The following is a 19,680-nucleotide window of genomic DNA, read 5'->3' on the forward strand; positions in this document are numbered from 1 at the left end:
GCCAAAGCAAGTCATAAGGCCAGCACAGATTCAAGGGGTGGGGAAATGGGATGCATCTCCTGGTGGGAGGAACCAAAAGAGTGTGGATGGGGCCAGGGGTAAAGTGTTGGGGCAATTTTTGCAAGTAATTAATCATAGATGCATTTGTAATTATGACAGCAGGAAAGGATAGATGAAGAAGGTTTTAGAAGTAAATTTAAATTCTCTGAATCTAAGTTTGTAACCTCATTACTGTTATCAGAGTAGAAGAGCTGGAAAGAAATCAAGACCTTTCAAAAAAAACATGAAGTCTAGTATCATTTGACATCAGAGCCATGTCATCATTTCTTCTTGTAAAATTTATATTTTTGAGAAAATTAAATGGCTTATTTCACTATGTATGTGCTTATAAAAGGCTTTTTAATAAGTACCCTACCTCACACAAAAAAGGGACTTATATTTCATTAGTTTTACTTCCCAGAAAAAGTTTACAGAATTTCATCAACATCTACACATTTACATGAGACATCTCAATTGAAAAAGAAAGGAAGGAAAGAAGAGAAGGAGGGGAAAAGAGAAAGGGGGAGGAGGGAGGAAGGAAGGAAGGGAGAAAGGGAAGGAGGAAGAAATCCACTGTGTCACTGACCTTGGAAATCACAACCACGTAAACTAGGAGATTAGTGAACTCAGAAAAACTGTGCCAATCTTTGGACAGGGTGATTTGTGAACATCTTTTGAACAAGAACAATTAAATTGTTATGGATTTAATCTATAATCATTTCCTACACATAATTTATTCAGTGATCCAATAAATAGTTGCTGAACAACTATTCAAAAACAAAAAAGCCACTGCATTAGATATTTAGGGACCATCTTGGAATTAAACAAAACTATCACCAGAAAAATATACTTGGGGTAACATTATCTTTCCTTACCTCTGTCACTACCCTTATCCCCACTCCCACCCAGCTTTCTTTGAGCAGTGCTTCAGTGTCCTGCCCTTAATTTTAAGTGTGCATCATTCTTAGAAACAGTTGTATTTCTCAGCATTCCATAATGTGAGATCCATACCCCCTCAATGTTTATCATTATATACCCACACATATGTGAATATCTTTCATTACAAAATGCCAGGAAAAGCCTTGCTTCATTTGAGAGACTAGCTTCTTGTCTCTGCATGGGTTAAGTTAATCTTGAGGCTGTGTTTTCTTGGTCATTCTGGCTGTCTGTGAATCTAGAATCTGATTTCAGTTGACATAATTATTCTTGTCCTGCCTGTTTCCATGTATTATTGCTTCTCCCTGATCTTGGTCTTCTACTCTTAACTCTATTTTCCTTGGTGCTGATACTTATTTATTTGTATATTTCACCTGGAACTTGCCTGATTTTTTAAAAGAATAAGTTGGTATATAAATATATACTTGGGTAAATAACTGAGAATTCCAGTTATAACACTAAATTCTTGAAGTGATGACCAAAATGTAGATTTGACTAACCATTACTTATACCCAACGATGCAGCGCGGCACCATTCAGTGGAAAGCACATTTAATAGCATCTGCCTAACTGTAGACTTTCTGTATTCAACGTGGGTTAGACCTTAATGTGCCTACAAATCACCTGGGGATCTTGTGAAACTGCAGTCTGATTTAAAAGGTGCAGGGGAGGGGGATGAGAGTTTGAATTTCTATTGAGCTTCCACGTGATGCCAATGCTGCTGGTCTTCAGATTGCACTCAGAATAGGAGGGGATAGAGTGTATAATAACAAGCCAAGCTATGATGACCAGCTCTGAAGCATTTAGAGTTGACTTATTTGCTGCAACTATTTGGTAAATATATGAGTGATTGGTCCTTGAAGAATCAGTTCAGAAAGCAGATGGGCCCATGCCTTCTCACCCCTGTATATTAGGCTCTGCTAATTCTCAATCAGTGGCATCAACTTTATGATTGTTTAAAAATGAGAGAGGGGAGAGGTAGCAGCCATCTCTTAGTTGGCACCATGGCTGCCCTCAGACCTCTTGTGAAACCCAAGATTGTCAGAAAGAGTAACAAGAAGTTCATCCAACACCAGTCAGATCGATATGTCAAAATTAAGTGGAACTGGTGGAAACCCAGAGGTATTGACAATAGGTTGTGCAGAAGATTCAAGGGCCAGATCTTGATGCCAAACATTGGTTGTGGGAGCAACAAGAAAACAAAGCACGTGCTGCCTAATGGCATTCAAAAGTTCCTGGTCCACAACGTCAAGGAGCTTGAAGTGCTGCTGATGTGCAACAAATCTTACTGTGCTGAGATTTCTCACAATGTCTCCTCAAAGAACCACAAAGCCACTGTGGAAAGAGCAGCCCAGCTGGCCATCAGAGTCACCAGTCCCAATGCCAGGCTGTGCAACGAAGAAAATGAATAGGCAGATTGTGTACACATTGTATTTGTGGTAATAAAACAATAAAATTCTGCCAAAAAGAAAAAAATGAGAGAGGGGAGGAACAGGGAGTTGTTTAATGGGTACAGAGTCTCAGTTTAGAAAGATTAAAAAATTCTGGAGATTGGTTTCACAACAACATAAATGTACTTAATTTTACACTTAAAAATGGTTGATGGTCCAGTCAAGATGGAGGCATAATACTCGCACAACCACAGCAAAAATTACAACTAAGCTACAAAATAACTATCACCCAGAATTGTCAGAAAATTGAGCTGTATGGAAGTCCAACAACCAAGGAATTCAAGAAATCACATTTATTCAGATGGTAGGAGGGACAAAGACTCCGAATGAACTATCCCACGTCCATGTGTGGTAGATAAAAATCAGGAGGGATATCTTGGGAGCAAGGAATCCCAGCCCCACACCAGACCACCCAGCCCAGGGTTCCAATGCCAGGAAGATAAGTCCCAATAACTTTTGGCTGTAAAAACCAGTGTGAGTTGTGGCAGTGGAAGAAACTGCGGGATTCTCAGGCATCGTCTCTTAAAGGGCCCACAATGGACCTAGGACTTAGGCAGACTTTTCCCACCAGGGCAGCAGCTAGAGGGGGAACCAGTGGCATACAGAGAAAAACTGAAGTGTCTGTCATCAGGTTGAATGCTGAGGGACAGCTTCCTCCTTGTCAAAACTCCAGAGGTCAGGCAGTGGTCATTGTCTCTTTTCTGAGTCCTTCCCCACACAGAACCACCAAGTGGCTGCACCTGGCCACTACCTAAGGCTCTGCCCCATACAAATTACAGGTGTGCTTTTTTGTACTGGGTGGAGAGAAGCAAAGACAGAAAAATTGGGACAACTGCACTAGCACAAGCAATAAAATATATGAAAAAATGGTTGATGGCAAATTTTATGTTACGTATATTTTACCAGAATTTAAAAAAAAAATCATTCCCAGAGCTGGTTAAATTTCTCAGTTGTATGAAGGCTAGTGCAGAAAATGCTGGGGCTATATTTTTCCTTAATTGCTAACCTCCGACATTTCTAGTAATGCAGCCTCAGACCATGATCCTGCAGTTTCAGACTGACACTACTCTTCTTCATAGCTACATTGTGCTATTAAGGCATATTACACATGCGGTCTATTAAAAATCCCACCTCCTTGTCACATGAATTACTGCCAAACTATCTTAAAATAGTATAATTGACTTCTCCAGTTGTCACCTGCTTTTGAAAAAATATCACTTCCATGGATGCAATAACCATCTTTTAGAAATTAAACTTTCTCCTTAATAGTTATTCTAAGTTCTATGTCTTAGTTTTCTTTCCAAAAGAAAAAAAAAAAAAACATTGGAAATCATTTCTAAATAATGCTTATGAAAATCTGTATATCAGTAAACCTATGTTATGACTAATATCTAAGGATCTAGAAATTTATAGATAGCACCTGTGCCGATATCTCTGTGCTCAAGATAATGTTTCTTTAGCCATCCTTGAGCGCTCTTGACATAAAAACAATAAAAACACCTATTTATCTTCCAAATGAAAAATTAAGCATTTACAATCATCCACTTTTTATGTTCTAACTAACTTCTAATTTAGAGAAAGCCATCAGTAAAGAAATCATTCGCTTGAGAACAAAAGTGTCAAACACAGACACAGTCTTGTAATTTATTGAGAACCATTAACCCAAACATGAAATCCTGGGATTTGAAGCCCTGTGGCTTTTGTGCCATTGGTGTGTGTAATCACCTTTCTTTGACTCTCATATTTATGTATCATTTGAAATTTTCTCAGATAACTATATATATTTAGCTCTCTTTTTCGCAAGTTCCAACAACTACTTTGATTTTTTTTTTTTTTTCTTTTTTTTTTTTTTTTAAGATCTGGGAGCAGATTTTGGTTTGCACATGTCTGGAAAGCCAAGTGCAAGTGAGATGAAAAGGTGCTCGTGGAATAAATTGTATTGTGGCAGTTTCTGTTGGAGGCCTAAAAAATACTTCTCCCACCTTCTAAGTTCTTCGGGCTGGGATAATCAAATTTACAGAGACAGATTAACAGGAGAAAATAAAAAATTTTAATACATGTGTATGGGGAATTTACATAGCATGAAAATTCCATAGACAATGAGGCAACGTTGGGTATATACAGCACTTTGAACAAAAAGAAAAAGGGGTGGTGGTGGGGCTTAGATGTCAGAAGTAAGAATAAGCAATTTTCAGGTAGTTGAGGAAGAGCAGAAAACACATGGCAGGTAAATTTTTGCTAGGCAACCAAGAAACAGTGGGACACAGAGGGTGATCTAGTAAACATGCTTGGAGTTGTCCTAATTCAAGGATGTAAATGCTTAAGGTAATTATGCCAAGGTTCCTTTCCTGACACTATTTAAAAATCTGAATCTCTTTAAGAAAAGGGGCAAGTAAAAAACAATCAAAAACCCCAACTCTTCCTGAATTTGTTGGGCTTTAATTGATTTCAGTTTAAAATAACCTGCATGCCAGGGTAGCACATTTCAGAGAGACAGGCTCCCAGTGCTACCTGCTTCTGGATGTGTAATTTCCAGAGCCTTTTAGGGGATGGAAATGTTTGTGAGAGCTCAGTCATACTTTGCAATTATAGAAAATTGTTATTTGCATTGAGATCAGTCAACTACACAAATGGACCAATTTGGTTTTTAAAATGCTGTCCTAGAATATCTGTTAGTCAAGTCATTTAGGCGTCATTCACAGAACAGACAACTCTCTACATTATCACCAATAGGAGAGTGAGCGAATCATTTTATAGTTGTGTTGAGAATGTCAATTTAACAGCAATTTACAGCATACCTGTAAGAAAAAAAGTACATTTTATAAGTGGCTGGAACTTTTTCTTCCCAGTTTCAATAAAACTATAAAAGTTCATAAAGAATCTTAGGTTTTAATTCAAGGAGCAAAATGAGGAAATTAACTCCACGATTCCTGAATTTTGCATCTTGGGTTTTCTGTGACTTTCTGTGATTGGCTTGTTAAAGGTGATATGAACACATAATTCTTTTTGTCCTGCTAGGTTCCATGTAATCACTGTGAGACAGGGTTGGGACAGGACAGGCAACATTATAAATGCCTGAGCTCAAAGCAAACCAAAACAATGTTTAAAATGAATCTTGTACAAAATTACTGTTGATATTGCAAGAAACTCATAGTTCTGGTTTCTAAAGAAAGTTAATTCAAAACTCTTGTGTATGTAAAATGAAAAAAATAAAGGTTGGATCTACTCAATTTATGTTTGAATATATGAACTTGTGGCCTGGTTATGATTGCTGTGGGAAGTAGAACTTAATCCTGATTTTTTTTTCATGTCTAATTTTGTCTAATTTGCTGCCCATAAGTCGTTTTTTTTTTTTTCCCCTTCCCCTTTTTCTTGAGAACTTCTTGTGATGTGGAAGGAGAATAACTGATAGAGATGGGTGTGCTTCTTTGGAGGGCTGGCTGGGCTGAGTTACTGGGGCTGGCATTTTCTGCCATGATAACGTGGTGAAACAAGAACTGGCAGGACACATCGGCATCCTTTGGTTCTGCTGGAAAAGAACAGAAAGATATCACATCTGCTTTTCTGTAGAACAGGGCTCATGAACTTGCCTTAAGTTTTCTGCAATATTCAAACAAAGAAAAGGGAAGATATTAAAGGACATGTAAAATGTCCTTTAATATTGGAAAGGACATTTTACATGTCCTTTAATATTGGGACCTTCCTCTCTTATTTATTGGAAAGAAGGAAGGGATTAGGAAGAAAGGAACGAGGGAAAGGAACCACATTCCTTTTGTGCATTACTACAGTCTGCACTGTTATTGTCCCAGACAAGCATGTCCTACATTCTGTAGTACTTAAGTCCAAAGTTTTGTGTTGTTCAACATGTTCTTTGCATCCTACACAATACCTGGTACTTCAATAACTATTTTTCTTGGCATTTATAGTGGAAAATTTCAAACAGAGAGAAATTTGAAAGAACTTTCTATGGATTCCAACATGTCTCCCACCTGGACCCATTCATTAGCACTTATTTTGCTTCAGCATCCATTCATTCATCCATCCAGACATCTTCTATCTGTCCATTAATCCCTTTAATTACGTATTTCCAAGTTGCAAATAAATACCTTTTCACTTCCCTCTAAATACTTCAGCACTTGCCCCAGCCAGTGTGGCTCAGTATGTTGGAAGTTGATCTGTGAACCAAAAGGTTGTCAGTTTGATTCCTGGTCAAGGAACATGCCTGGGTTGCAGGTTCGGCCCCCACCCCCAGTGTGCATATGGAAGGCAACCAATTGATGTTTCTCTCTTACATTGATGTTTCTTGCCCTCTCTCCCTCCCTTCTTCCCTTCTTAAAATCAAAAATAAAATATTTAAAAAATAAATACTTCAGCAGTCATATAATTAACTTTTTGAATATTACAAGTTTTTCTCTTTTGAACATATAATGAAATACACCGATCTTAAATGTACTGTTTAATAAATTTTGACAAGGGCATGTATATACTTGTGTAATCCAAACCTTTATCAAGATACAGAACATTACCTCTCCTCCAGAAGAGGCCTAAATCCCATTCCCAGCTGTCTCCACCTTCTTATCTCCCCAAGCAATCAGTTCCAATTTTTATTTACTGTAAATTAGTGTTGCCTGTTTAGAACTCCAAATAAATGGATTTTTACAGTATGTTGTCATTGTGTTTAGCTTCAGTCGCTCAGCATATTTTTTGAGATCATCCATGTTGCTTAATGTAGCATGGTTCTCAATAAACAATGATTTACTAATTTTTATCAGTGTTGATTAACTGGGGCTTTAAGTTGACTAAATGTATTTAAACACAATTACAATAAGAGTTTGAATGTCTCTTAAGCCTTTGGGGGGTTCAGCGCTGCTGTTTGTTGATGAGTCAATAAAGGAAGGGCAAGTTTTGTGGGAAAAGAAAAATGAGGCATGATCTTTTAAAATTAAAGAAGACGCCCATGGATGGTTATGGTTTGAGCACACAAGACAGGCCAGAAGGAACAGGTATGGTGTGACAGTACAATGTGGCATTTTTTCACAGGAATGGTTTTCTGGAATGTTCACTTACTATAGGCTAATACCCAAAGGCAGGATGTGACCTGGCCAAATCTGCGTATTTGAGTTCTTTCCACAGTAGTTCCCCATTGACTAGGGAGGGAGGTTGAGAACTGGCTGTGGGGAAGTGGAGGATAAGCTTCCACTTGACATCTGTTGCAGTAAATGTGACCGGCTTTTTGGGGGAGTACCAATTAGTTGGAAGAGTCCCAACTGAAAAATTTCAAAAGAATCCCCTCAAGGCCATAATTGTCTTCTGTCTTCTCTAAAAGTGGGTTCCCAAGCTCAGGGAGGGTGAGGAACACTGTGCTATTTGGCATGAGAATTCGTTTATTAGTGATTTGATATTTCTGTTAGGGTTAATCAGGTAGTTTTAACCCCTGGGAAATGTATGTTCCCTTTCCTATTACTTTCTTATTAGTCGAGGGGGCTAAACTCACCTGTCTCTTGGAGCTGATTTCCCCACCCCACCTACCCCCAGTTTACATACAGCCCAGATTACTACCAGGAGGCACCTGAGTCTCAAGTAGCCCTCCAGTTTTAAGCCAGGTGGCTGGATCTAAACTCTTCAATGAAAGGCCTGGCCACAGACTCCTTCCTGAGGGGTGTGAAAGGGTGGAGGAGGGGGCAGGCCACGGGGTACATAATTATAACCGGTTCAGGCAATGGGAACTCCAAAGAGATGTGCATTTTAAGACCTCACCGGGCTTTTCCACCATGAGCATTTTGCTATTAAACCATCACTTAACAACCCAATTGGGAAATTTAGGGGTAGAGGAGAGAAGGGGCAGATAGAAGGTGGGGGAGATTAATTTATGGAAACTGGTAAGAAAAGTCTATATGTATAGGAATACAGTTGACAACTAGATGCCTTGCATTTAGGACAGTTGGGGAAAGTGAGGTCTGGAGCACATTAAGACAAAATGCCCAGGTTACTATTGCCTATGCCAGCTGCAAACTTGTTCTGCTCTTAGACAAGACCCTTTGAAAATATAGATTAATTCTTTCACGAATGAGCATTAGATGGGACACAGCACCACTAAAAAGATGCCTTTCTTAGGTGCACTTCTTGGGTTGATGAAATGCTAAGATTCCTAAATCAGACTTGGTGCTTTGAACAAATGTAAAGAGGTCAGTTAGCCGCCTTATTTTACTTCCCTGCGTTATATCTGGCACTGAATATATTGTCCATATTCAGTCATCCATTAAATGTAGTCAGTAAATAACCACAAATTACCCACTTTTATGCTATCATAGCTCAGTGTTGGAAACTATTTTCCCTTGACCCACTGCAGCCCATCATGCCTCAGAATTCGAGCCAGGATCCGGTCCCTAAATAGCTATGCTTTTCTGCAGGACATACCCAATACAAGGGCCAAAACTTTGTCCATCCTTCAGTATAAGTCATTGTTTTCCTTAAAGAGGTCCCCTCAAACGCAGCAGTAGGTTTTCTGGTAGATGGGTTGAGAAACTCCGGCCAGCCCGCAGGTTTCCTTTGACCTTGATTATGACTGGAGGCTCACCTCTAAGTGGAAAATAGCATTCGTTTCCACTGCTACCCCAGAGAAGCCAAGTTCGGCTGCCGGATGATGGTGAGATGGTCCCTTCCAGACTCATCTACTGCCACCCAGAAAGCTGCTCGGAGGCCGCCTACAGGTGCAATCCGGGCATTGCGGCCTGGGTAGAGGGGCTGGTAAAGTGTGAGAGCCAAGCCCACCAGCATCTCTGCCTGCCCGTCCCAAAGTCTGAGCAGGGCCCCAGCGTGTCCGCCGCCCTCTCCCCCGGTTTCCCCTCGCCTCTGCCCTGGCGTGGTTTGGGAAGGAAGCTACGAGCCCGCCCAGGCTACGCGGACTTGGATTTGGAAGGGGGTGGAGCGCGGCCGAGGCTTCCCCTCGAAATCTGCGGCAAGCCTGGCTCCGGGAAAGTTTCTCCAAGTTCCCAGCAGCGCCTGCCCAAGTCGCCTCCGCCGCCCGAGACGGCAGCAAGCCCGACAGCCTCGCCGCCGCCTCTGCCGCCAGCAGCGCACTTTGGGCTGCTCGCTCGCTCGCGGGAAGCGGGCCGGGCTCCCAGCGGGCAGGACCTCCTCCTGGGGTGAAAGCCGCAGCTGACGCAGGCGGCTCGGAAGGCGGAAGCTGCCCCGCTCCGACGGCTCAGGCAGCGCCGCGGCGCCTACACCTCGGACCCCGGACGAGCCAGGCGAGGCGCCCGGCCTGAGGCACCCGAAAGGAGCGGTCCGCACGAAGGGCCCCGGGCGTCCCTTTGTAACCGACACTTCTAAGTTCCTTCCCGCGCCCTCCCCCCATTTGTGCTCGACCCAAACCTCCCCAAGGCGGGAGTATGCACTGAGCCCCTCGACGTCAACGCCGCCCAGCGTATTCTTGAGCCCCCAGCCTCTTCCAAGTTCCTCCCAGTACTCCCCCTGCCCATCAACGTGGAGGGGAAGGGGCGTGTCTCACGTGGGCACGCCCCTCATGAATATTAATAGTGCGCATGCGCCTGCCGGGCGCGCTGGGTAAAGGTGGCCAGCCGAGGCTGCGGCTCCCAGACGGGCTCTCCGAGTCCCTCTCCGAGAGTCGGGCGGGCACGCGTCATTGTGTTACCTGTGGCCGGCCCGCGAGCTGGGCTTAGGGGTTTTTATTTTCTCCCCTCCCTCCCTTCTTTCTGTGCAGCAGATCTGAAAGGGAATAAAAGGCTGCGCATAATCATAATAATAAAAGAAGTGGAGCGCGAGAGAAGGAAAGAAAGCCGGGAGGTGGAAAAGGAGGGGGAACGCCTCAAAGAAGCGATCAGAATAATAAAAGGAGGCCGGGCTCTTTGCCTTCTGGAACGGGCCGCTCTTGAAAGGGCTTTTGAAAAGTGTTGTTTTCCAGTCGTGCATGCTCCAATCGGTGGAGTATATTAGAGCCGGGACGCGGCGGCCGCAGGGGCAGCGGCGACGGCAGCACCGGCAGGAACACAAGCGCGAACAGCGGCGGAGGCGTCCCGAGTGCCCGCGGCGCGCGGCGCAGCGATGCGGTCCCCACGGACGCGCGGCCGGCCCGGGCGCCCCCTGAGCCTCCTGCTCGCCCTGCTCTGCGCCCTGCGAGCCAAGGTAGGAGGCTGCCCTCTCCTTCCCTCGCAACGCCCAGGACGCCTGCGTTTGAGCGCTGCGAGCGGGGTCAGGAGTCCTCGTTCGCCTTGCTCCACAGCCGGGCCCCCGCGCCCCAGAGGCAGCACCTGGGCTGGGGGACCCCCGTCCTCCTAAATGTACAGTCTAGCCTGGGCAGGGGCGCGTTCGCTCCGGTCTTGTAACTCCCGGGCAGTCGTCGGATTTCTCCCGCACTAGGGCTTTTTTTTTTTTTTTTTTTTGCCCGGGAATCACGTTGAGTGTTTAAGCTCAGTTTTGCAAAATTATTTTCACTTGGCGCCGAGGGCTCGTCGGGGCGGGCGGGAGGGAGGGAGTCGCCACTTCCACCCCGAAGAAAAAACCTTTTCCCCGTCCTGACCTCCCTTCCTCGCCGGCAGGTGTGCGGGGCCTCCGGCCAGTTCGAGTTGGAGATCCTGTCCATGCAGAACGTGAACGGGGAGCTGCAGAACGGGAACTGCTGTGGCGGCGCCCGGAACCCGGGGGACCGCAAGTGCACCCGCGACGAGTGTGACACGTATTTCAAAGTGTGCCTCAAGGAGTACCAGTCCCGCGTCACTGCCGGGGGGCCCTGCAGCTTCGGCTCGGGGTCCACTCCTGTCATCGGTGGCAACACCTTCAACCTCAAGACCAGTCGCGGCAATGAACGCAACCGTATCGTTCTGCCTTTCAGTTTCGCCTGGCCGGTGAGTGAAGGACGCGGGCAGAGAGGCCGCGCCGCAGTTCGCACCGGTTCCTGCCGAGTCCTGCTATTTCTTGAAAGGGGTGATATAAGGGCTGTGGCTTAACGCCGCGCTAAGGACCTTTCTTAGGGTGTGGGGTTAGGGAACAATATTCGGCAGGCCCCATCCCCGCTGCCTTTTGCTCAGCGCACAGAAACGGGGACACTAGGGATTTGGGGGCAAACTCCCAGGAAACAGGCTTTAACTTGCAACCTGAAGGCCCCAGAGGAACCCCTCTGAACCAGGAGGTCGTTGTTGATGATCTTTGCTTAACCAATTAACGCTCTGGAAGGCGACTCGCCTCAGTTTTGGCCTTCGAACGCCGTCCAAATTGGCACCCTCCCCTTTCCCGTGAACGGCCGGGAGAGCGGGTGTGTCCTTCCTGGAGGGTGTGGAGAGAACCCGTTTCCCGCTGCTCCCCAGGAGATTTTGGTGCGTGCGGGGGCGCGCGCTGGGCTGGGCGAAAGGGCTTCGGGGCAGCCGCCGGAGGTTGGTGGTGGGGGTGGTCTCCGGGCCTTAGCGCGAGCTGCCTCCGCCCCCTGCCGGCCCCTTCCTGCCCTCGCCCCAGCTGAATGTAGCCTGTGGCCTCACTTCCAATGTTTCCCGGGCTCTGGAACAGCTGTGTTTGCAAACTTCCCCGGGAAAGGCGGGAGTATGCCCTTGTCTGGCGGGCGCATGGTCCCCGCAAACCTTCAGGGATGTGCCAGGGGCTGGAAGGGTGGGCCCACTAAACGCAACCCGTGTGAGTGGAAGTACATGGACCCGTGTCTGAGAGCTGCCCGAGTCCCAGGCCCCCGCTGGCAGACCCCACATTGAGGCCCTTGCAACATCTCAATATGGGTGGAAGGAAGATGAGTGAGATTGCAGAAGGGGGGGAAAGGGGAAAATGTTGGTGCCCTCTGCCCCGTTCCTCCTGTCCAGGAGGCGTGACTCATTGCTAGGACCTCGGCTTGGCCCAGCCAGTGCTGGGACGGTGGGTGGAGAGAGGGGGAGCTCTGTGCCTTGGGGAATACTCTCCACCACGTGCTCTGATGGGGTGCACTCTGCTGCCTCCTATCCGCGGACTGATGCTGTGATTCCCAACTCTGGAGAGGAGAGAGTGGAATGTCTGCCTCTGTGCGTTTGAAGCTTGGGGTGGCTGTCACGTTTGCAGGAACTGGCTTTATAAAGTGCCTGCTGCTGTGGAGGAGATAAGACAGTTATCAGAAACATGCCCTTAAAAGGGGGTTATAAAAACCTGTGATATGTGGAGTTCTCTGAGAATGGAGGGCGGCTTCTGTTGTGGGATTTCATTTTTATAAAGCAAGTTTATCTTGTTTGTTAATCCCCTATTAGGGAGAGTTTAAGCTGCAGAGGTTAGCCACATTTTTAATCTGGCTGGGCCCAAGTTGACTGTGAATGCTGACTGCCCTTGAACGTGTGTTTGGAGTTTCAGGAAGGGGCCTGCAGGTGGTTCCACCCTCCAAGAATCAGTCCCCAGCCCCTTGCTTTTCACAAGACCATAAAAGGAATCTTGTTAGTGATGTGGAAAAGCTGCGGGCCTGGCTGAGATTCACTTCAGAGTAGGGTCAGAGGATGGATGGAAACACGGAGCCTTGCTCCCCGGGCTGGCTGGGGAAAGTGACCTAGAAGGTGTGTCTGTCGCCTTTTGACACTTGGCAGAGTCCTGGATGGGGAAGGAGCAGAAGTGGCATGTGAGGGCAGAGAGATGATTGATTTGCTGCTGCTCTTCTGTGGTTTCAGGCCCACGGGTCATCAACCATGAAATAGACTTTCTAGAATGAAGGGGGTTGGGGGGGCGGCGCTGGGACTACACTGAGAGTGTGGTTCTTTTGAAGTTAGGCCAACTGTTACGTATCACTCATAAACAAGTCTCCACCCTGCTGCCCCAAAAACACTCTGCTGTGAAATATAAGCGTTACTTCCCAAGAGAAATTGGAGTTCAGGTGTATTGTTTTAGTTTATTTTTCCGAGTGCAGTTGGAGAAGCTCCACAGTCTGTAACTTTCAAGAATGATTCCGGGGTGAGTGTTAACTGCAGTGAAAGCACTCAGGTAGCCAAATAAGCACAGAAGTAAATAAGCACAGCTTCATTCAGTTTGGCAATTAAATGTTAATAAGCATGACTGATTTCCTTGAATAGCTAATGACTAAATTTAGCACAGAATTCAAGATTAAAAGGATATATGGCTTAAAAACAAATCAAATCTTGAACTTCCAGCCACCGGAGTTCCCAACTCCCTGTTCCCAGGGGTCTCCCCAAATTTGCTGACTGGAAGAGCTGTGGTTCAGGGACACAGTCAAAGGTCATTTTAGAAGGTCATGTAATTCCTGTCTTTTGTTTGGGATTGTGACCCCCAATTAAACAACTGTTCATGTCTGGAGAGGAAGAGGAGGAAGCGATTCAGTCAGATATGAAATATAATCCACATCCCAGTGTCCCTGTGGGAAGCACTGTGGAGGTGGGACTCCTCTCCCGATAGTATCAGATTATGTCCCACTTGGTGTCCACTGCCCTAGCCTGAGTCTTGTGGGATTTTTCTTTGGTGGCTTGTAATCCTCATACCAATGCTGCTCTGAGGGGCTTGACTTGAAGCAACTAATCCGATTTATGATCCTCCAATAGGGGACCTGGTGGTAACATACATGGTGAGAGACAATTGGGCTTAATAAAGAATAATTTGGGAATAACTCCATTTGTAAATCACTGAAATGGATAAGTTGCCCCTCCCAAATTTAGTGCTAAATCTCAGTAGTACCTGTTTATTAAAAATACATTACCAGTGTAATTACCACTACCCAGCCCCAAAAGCTTTTTAGGAACTCAAACCCCCTTGTTTGTTGTAATGATGCACTGCTGGCCCTCCAGCGAAGTGAATCTAGAGATACTGTGGGGGAAGCAACTGAGGTATCTGGTCTCTCGACCTATATTTAAGTGCTATTGGCACTGATTATAGGCGTGCTGAGATCAACTTAGTTTTTAAAGAAAATTCAATGAAGTGTGAGTGAATCTTATATATCAGAGGGATGCCAGCCAGCTTTGGCTCTTAAGGCCTGAATGAGCAACTGCCATGGATTTGGGTAAATTGGATGCCACGGGTTAATCAGAATATAATTGACAGTCCTTGCCTTTATGCCTTCTGTGTTTCCAGCCCCTAAGCCTTCACAGATGTGCTGTGGATATGTGGAAGGCAGAGGGAAGGGGTCCCATTTGAGCTGGCTGATTTGTGCAGCCAGTATTTGCAGTCCATGTGGTCAGCATCCATACAAACAAACTGCACATGTGTGTACGAGCTCAGAGCAAGGGACTTTCTGCACATGGAGAAAACACCCTCTGCACCTACCTCAGAAAAGCGATGACATGACGTGTCTGTGTTGCAGAACTGGGCTTGGGAATACAGAGCTGTGCTCACTTTGCACTAAGTGTCTGCAGCATGGCTGCTCCCCAAGTGGAATCCTGATTATATTCAAGGTACTTGGCTTCTAATAATAGCTTTTCTCTTCCAGGTGTAACCTTCTCTGTGTTTTCTTCCTCCTTGTTGTCTTGTTTCTTAGCAACTTATTCAAACCTTCAGTATTTATATGAGTTTGCAACCCACCAATTCCCCACCCATAATTCTACAGGGACTTCAAACATTTTTAGAGAATGGCAAAGCTTTTGGCCAAAGGACCGTTGAGGGATTTAGATTGGTAAGGCGGAGAAGCAGCGACCACATAGAGGTATGTAGCCTCCTAGAAAACCAGCGACCTGAATACTGCCTAAAATTAGTTACAATGTAAGAACGCATAATTTTGGATGTGCATACAATTAGCATGGTAATCCATAAAGTCAAACATTTCTGAGAATTCCCCCTTACTGAATTTCAGAGGCATGTTCCTTTGCCATGCCAACTCCCTCCCCCCACCCCCCCACCCCCAACAACTCCTAGGTTAGTTTCTAGCTACTAAGAAAAGTGACACTTGGCTCCAGCTTTTAAATACATTTAAAAAATTAGAACAAAACTTAAACTGTTTTTCAATTTCAGGAAGATGTAGTAGGATGCATGAGAAGTGATGATTCTTGTGTTTTCTAGAATGGTAGAGCTGGGGTAGGGTTCTGGGTTCAGAAGTGTCCCGCCTTTATCTTGGCTCCTGGGGCAGAGTGGCCCTGTTGTGACTTCTTTGCTCTTTCCTGATCATTCATGGCTGCCCTGTGGCCCTTGTTTTTATGTGTCAGTGATATTTGTCACTGGTGCAGTGCATGTGCAGGGAAGAAATTCCACAACGTGGCTCCCAGTGGTTAAAAATGATGTGTAAATAGTCAAACATTCAGAGCCCTCTACCAGATCAGCCCAGTTTTTGTGCACTTTTGGTAACTAAGTAGAAAGGCTTCTTGTTCAGGCTTGCTCGGTGTGAACCAGCGGTTGTGCTTGGCTGGCTTCTCGGTATTCTATCTATTAACCTCGCCACCCTTTTGTAACTGGTGCATTTAATTATCAGTGGGATGCTTTTCAAACAGGTAAGGGTAATGATGGGAAAGGGGTGGGGGCATCTCATTGAGTCTCAAATCTGGATATGAGCTCTGGGGCCCCCTTGGTGGGTCTTTGAGGTGGGCTTTCATGAGAAAATCACCCTTTGTAACCAGATCGGACTCTATTGAAATGTCAAGCCCTGCAGACTAAATGGCTTTCTATGACTAAGCTCTTATTAGATTGGATGCTATGGGGTAGTCGTCCTTTCTCCATGCCTTCTCACCTAGCCAAAATCCTGTGGTGCGTGAATTGTTCGTGTGTGTGTGCATCCACACATGGAATCTCTGATGCCTTTATTTAATGTTTGTGACCGGAATATTTTATATTCTGGCCACCCAGATACAAACAGGACAATAGTGTGGCCGAACTGACTGAAATGAGGATTACAGAGGATAATGTGGCCTCTCCAAAAATAATGCTAATACAGGGCCAGCAACAGGAAGTGACAGTTGAGTCAGCAGAGTACATGGCCCCAGACAAACCCGGGGCGAGTGGCTCTGTACAATGGCTCCGTGGGCACATGGGGCATTCCCAGGGCATGAGTTCCTCGGGGCCCGCCTGTCACAGTGGCCTGGGGTTTTGGACGCTTGCACGCGTGCCGTTTGGATGGCGGTTTGTTTGTGTCCGTCAGCTTGGCAGGAGTGGAGGCAGCCGCTTCTCAGGGCTTGGTTTGGCTGCCACTGTTGCCAGGAAAAGGAAGCTCCCAGCTGCCAACACAATTACCTTTGTTTCTTACATCCCCCTTCTTAATGTGGCAATTAAGTGCTTACCACTCTGCCCAGTGCCAAGGTAACCACTGTGGAGTGGGATGGGCACAGCACACAGCCCTCCCGCAGCCTCAGTACTGAGGGCAGGAAGGAGGTGCTTGGAGGGGACGTGGTGGCCCTGGGATGCCTTTGGGCTTGGGTGCCAGGAACCTCCTAGGTAAAATTCCACGGAAGTACTCCCCTGAGGTAATTCTGAAAGCTGGCCATTCCTCCTTCCTGCTGCTGCATGAGAATGGGAACCTGAGAAACCTACCTGTGTGTTGCCAGATTTCCTTGGGCCTGGAGCTGGGAAATTCACTCTGCAAACCCAGACTGAAGGTCCGTTAGCAACCCATTCCTGCTGAGGCTTTGCCCTGAGGCCATTTTTCTGGATAAATCTAAGGGGAAAAAAAGATGAAAGGCAGGTGACTCTTCATAAGAGTCTTAAATTTATAGTATGAAACCAAGACAAATCCAGGTATTTGCTTTTTTTTTTTCTTTCTTTTTTGGGGGTGTGGGGGTTTTTGGTATGAACTCATTAAGTTTGAACATTCACCAGTCTTCTTGGCCCAGGACTCCTTTCCAAGCCCTTGGGAGGCCCTGGTGCCTCTGCTTGGGGTCAGAGTGGCAGTGGCTAATTGGGTGCAATGTGATCCTAGCAGATTGTCAATTTCAGCCTGGAACCCTGCTTTGATGACATAAGGTGTGCATGGTCTGGATCTCAGAGTCGGCGTATACTCTGGAATGTACAGAGGTCAGGCGTGGGCCTGGGAAAAATTAAAGCTCCCTAGCAACTAATAATCATTGTCAGATTATCTTGATTGTCGATCTATAGTGTGGGGATGGAGTGGGTGGTAAGAGTGCCTCCTAATAGGGGCCTTGAAGGGAATCCTTTTCTCTGATGGCTGGCAGGAGGAGCCCTCCTGGCCCAGGAGGTGAATCCTAGAACCACAATCCCTTCTCTGAAACAAGGGAAGAGAAGATCCAGGGCGCACTTTCGTTTATTTTTTGGCAAGGCTTTGTTGCCAGTGCAGCAGTCTCCAGCCCTCATCTCATATCCCCCTCCGAGGAGGCAGTTTATGGAAAAGCATGACATGGCAGCATCCAGAGCTCTGCCGCGCTCTCCCCTCCCAGTGGGACAGTGTTGGTTAGCAGCTTCTGAAGTCTTTCCAGTTCTGGCAGGGATGAGCCTGGTAGACAGCTTGGTCTTCCAAGTTCTTGTGCAAGATGAGGATGCCTTCTCCTGTGAGCATGAGGCAGAGTTAACACAGTCACACCAGCTCAGCCCCAGGACGCCTTCCCTTTCCATGGAGTTTGAGGGTATTATGTGTTTAGCACTGTGCAAGTCTCATACTCAGGATATCAATGCATCTAATCAGAGGATTAATTACAACAACATGTGGAAGTGAAGAACGTGGGTCTCAACGTGACCAGCAGATGAAGGGCTTAATTATACAGAATCAGCCCCACATCTGGCCTCGTTTTGACTTGGCTTGCCTCAAATCAGTAGAGAAATATAATTTCTTACTGTGCTCAGGGAAGAGTCCTGCAATTTGTAGGAAGTCCTAGGAAACTGAGAGGCTGTAAGTAAGGTGTAACTTTCACTTATAAAATATTAACAGCGACAACAATGAGTTTGGACCTATGGCCACTAACAGGAGAGGGCTGGGCATGTGCCCTGGCTTGCCCAGTGTTGCTTGCTCTTCTGAGTATTTTCCCACAGTTATCAGTGAACGAAATGGAATCCTACTCTGCTTTGAGTATGAAACATATTTCGGCTGAATTCCAAGACAGTCTATCACAAGATATTTTTATATTCAGAGACAGCCTGCTGTGTCGCTGTGTGAGCAATAAGCTTGCTTTGAGTTATGAATGAAGCTCCTTCCCCCCCACCCCCACACCCCCTTTTTTGCCTTTACCTTGTAGGTGCCTTTTCTTGGTGACTGTGATTCTGGTGACATGGCATCATTTGATCAATATATGCCACTGTCTCTGGTGCACTGGTACCTGGCAGTGAGTGACAGTGCCGGGGTACATCAAAGGGTCCATGTGCCTTTTCTCCCTGCCCCCTGCAGATCTGTTTCTCCAGCACCAAGATAGCAGAAAGTTTATTTAAACCCTGGTGTTCTGTGAGACTGACCTCATTCTAAATTACAAATGAAGATTTGAGTAAAAGTGGGAGAATTTGCTAATGGCTTGGATTTTGGGGGGAGGTGGAATTCTGAGATAAGCCTGGACGATAGAAGGTGCCGTCAGTATAATAGCTGGCACCCTGCCAGTGTCCAGGGAATTTGTTTAGTTAGTGAACTCTGATTATTCCTGGAATGTTAGATCGTATTGACAGGTAAGTTCATCAATAAATACACCCTTAGATGTGTGGTTATTTCTCCCTTTTGTACTTTTCTTCCCTAGGGCCTGCCGCCCCGGGCACCCCAAGTTAGGTTGCCGCCTTTGTCTTGGGAGTCTGCACCTACCCCCTCTTGTTTCCTAGAGTCACCTGATACTTGTGGGAGCTGAGATGGTCTCACACAGACAGGGCTTTCAAAGGGGTTCTGAAAAGGAAAAGGGGGCCTCCCTGGGGGACCGCCCCACCAGGGCCCAAAGTGTAACCTTAGCAATACCCGGCCCTCCTGGATGGGCCTCCCTGCCCCGGTACAAAGACCTGGTTCGGTTAGCTTAGAATACATTCTTTGTGTGTTTTTCTCATTCATGCACCAGAATAAGGGTCTGGAAAATTTTGGAAAATGGTATGCCGACTATAGACCTATAGGGAGGTGGCATTTCCTGAGGCGGACTTTGAGCTTGCCTGCATGATGACCACAGTGGGCCCCCTGCCAGATGAAAGGAGTCAAGCTGGGGTGGGTACTGACGCTGGGAGGGAGGGGAACCTCAGTCCAACAGCAAACTGAATTTTCACTTGGCCCTGTGGTTTTGGTTGGTGGCGTGTGCGGGGAGGCCAAGAAAGTATGGCATTGAGAGCTGACCCCTATTTCTGAATACTAAGTGTCATTTATCTGTTTGCAGAGGTCCTACACCTTAGTTGTGGAGGCGTGGGATTCCAGTAACGACACTGTCCGTAAGTATCACCGCAAAGGATTT

At 46.1% G+C, this 19,680-nt stretch overlaps 1 protein-coding gene and 1 pseudogene across 1 annotated transcript in view; both read left to right on the plus strand.

Moving 5' to 3' along the window:
* Positions 1 to 1,978: 1,978 nt before the first annotated feature.
* Positions 1,979 to 2,386, plus strand: LOC150003216 (large ribosomal subunit protein eL32 pseudogene; annotated as a pseudogene).
* A 7,616-nt stretch (positions 2,387 to 10,002) lies between these two features.
* Positions 10,003 to 19,680, plus strand: part of JAG1 (jagged canonical Notch ligand 1) — a 35,300-nt gene continuing 25,622 nt past the window's right edge. The window contains exons 1-3 of the mRNA XM_090286047.1: positions 10,003 to 10,570; positions 10,984 to 11,289; positions 19,606 to 19,657. Of these exons, the coding sequence (XP_090142173.1) occupies positions 10,490 to 10,570; positions 10,984 to 11,289; positions 19,606 to 19,657 (439 nt within the window). The 5' untranslated portion in view covers positions 10,003 to 10,489. The remainder of the gene's footprint in view (positions 10,571 to 10,983; positions 11,290 to 19,605; positions 19,658 to 19,680) is intronic.

The sequence above is a fragment of the Furipterus horrens genome, unplaced genomic scaffold, assembly GCF_987537825.1.
Source record: "Furipterus horrens unplaced genomic scaffold, mFurHor1.1.pri manual_scaffold_8, whole genome shotgun sequence".
Classification (NCBI taxonomy): domain Eukaryota; kingdom Metazoa; phylum Chordata; class Mammalia; order Chiroptera; family Furipteridae; genus Furipterus; species Furipterus horrens.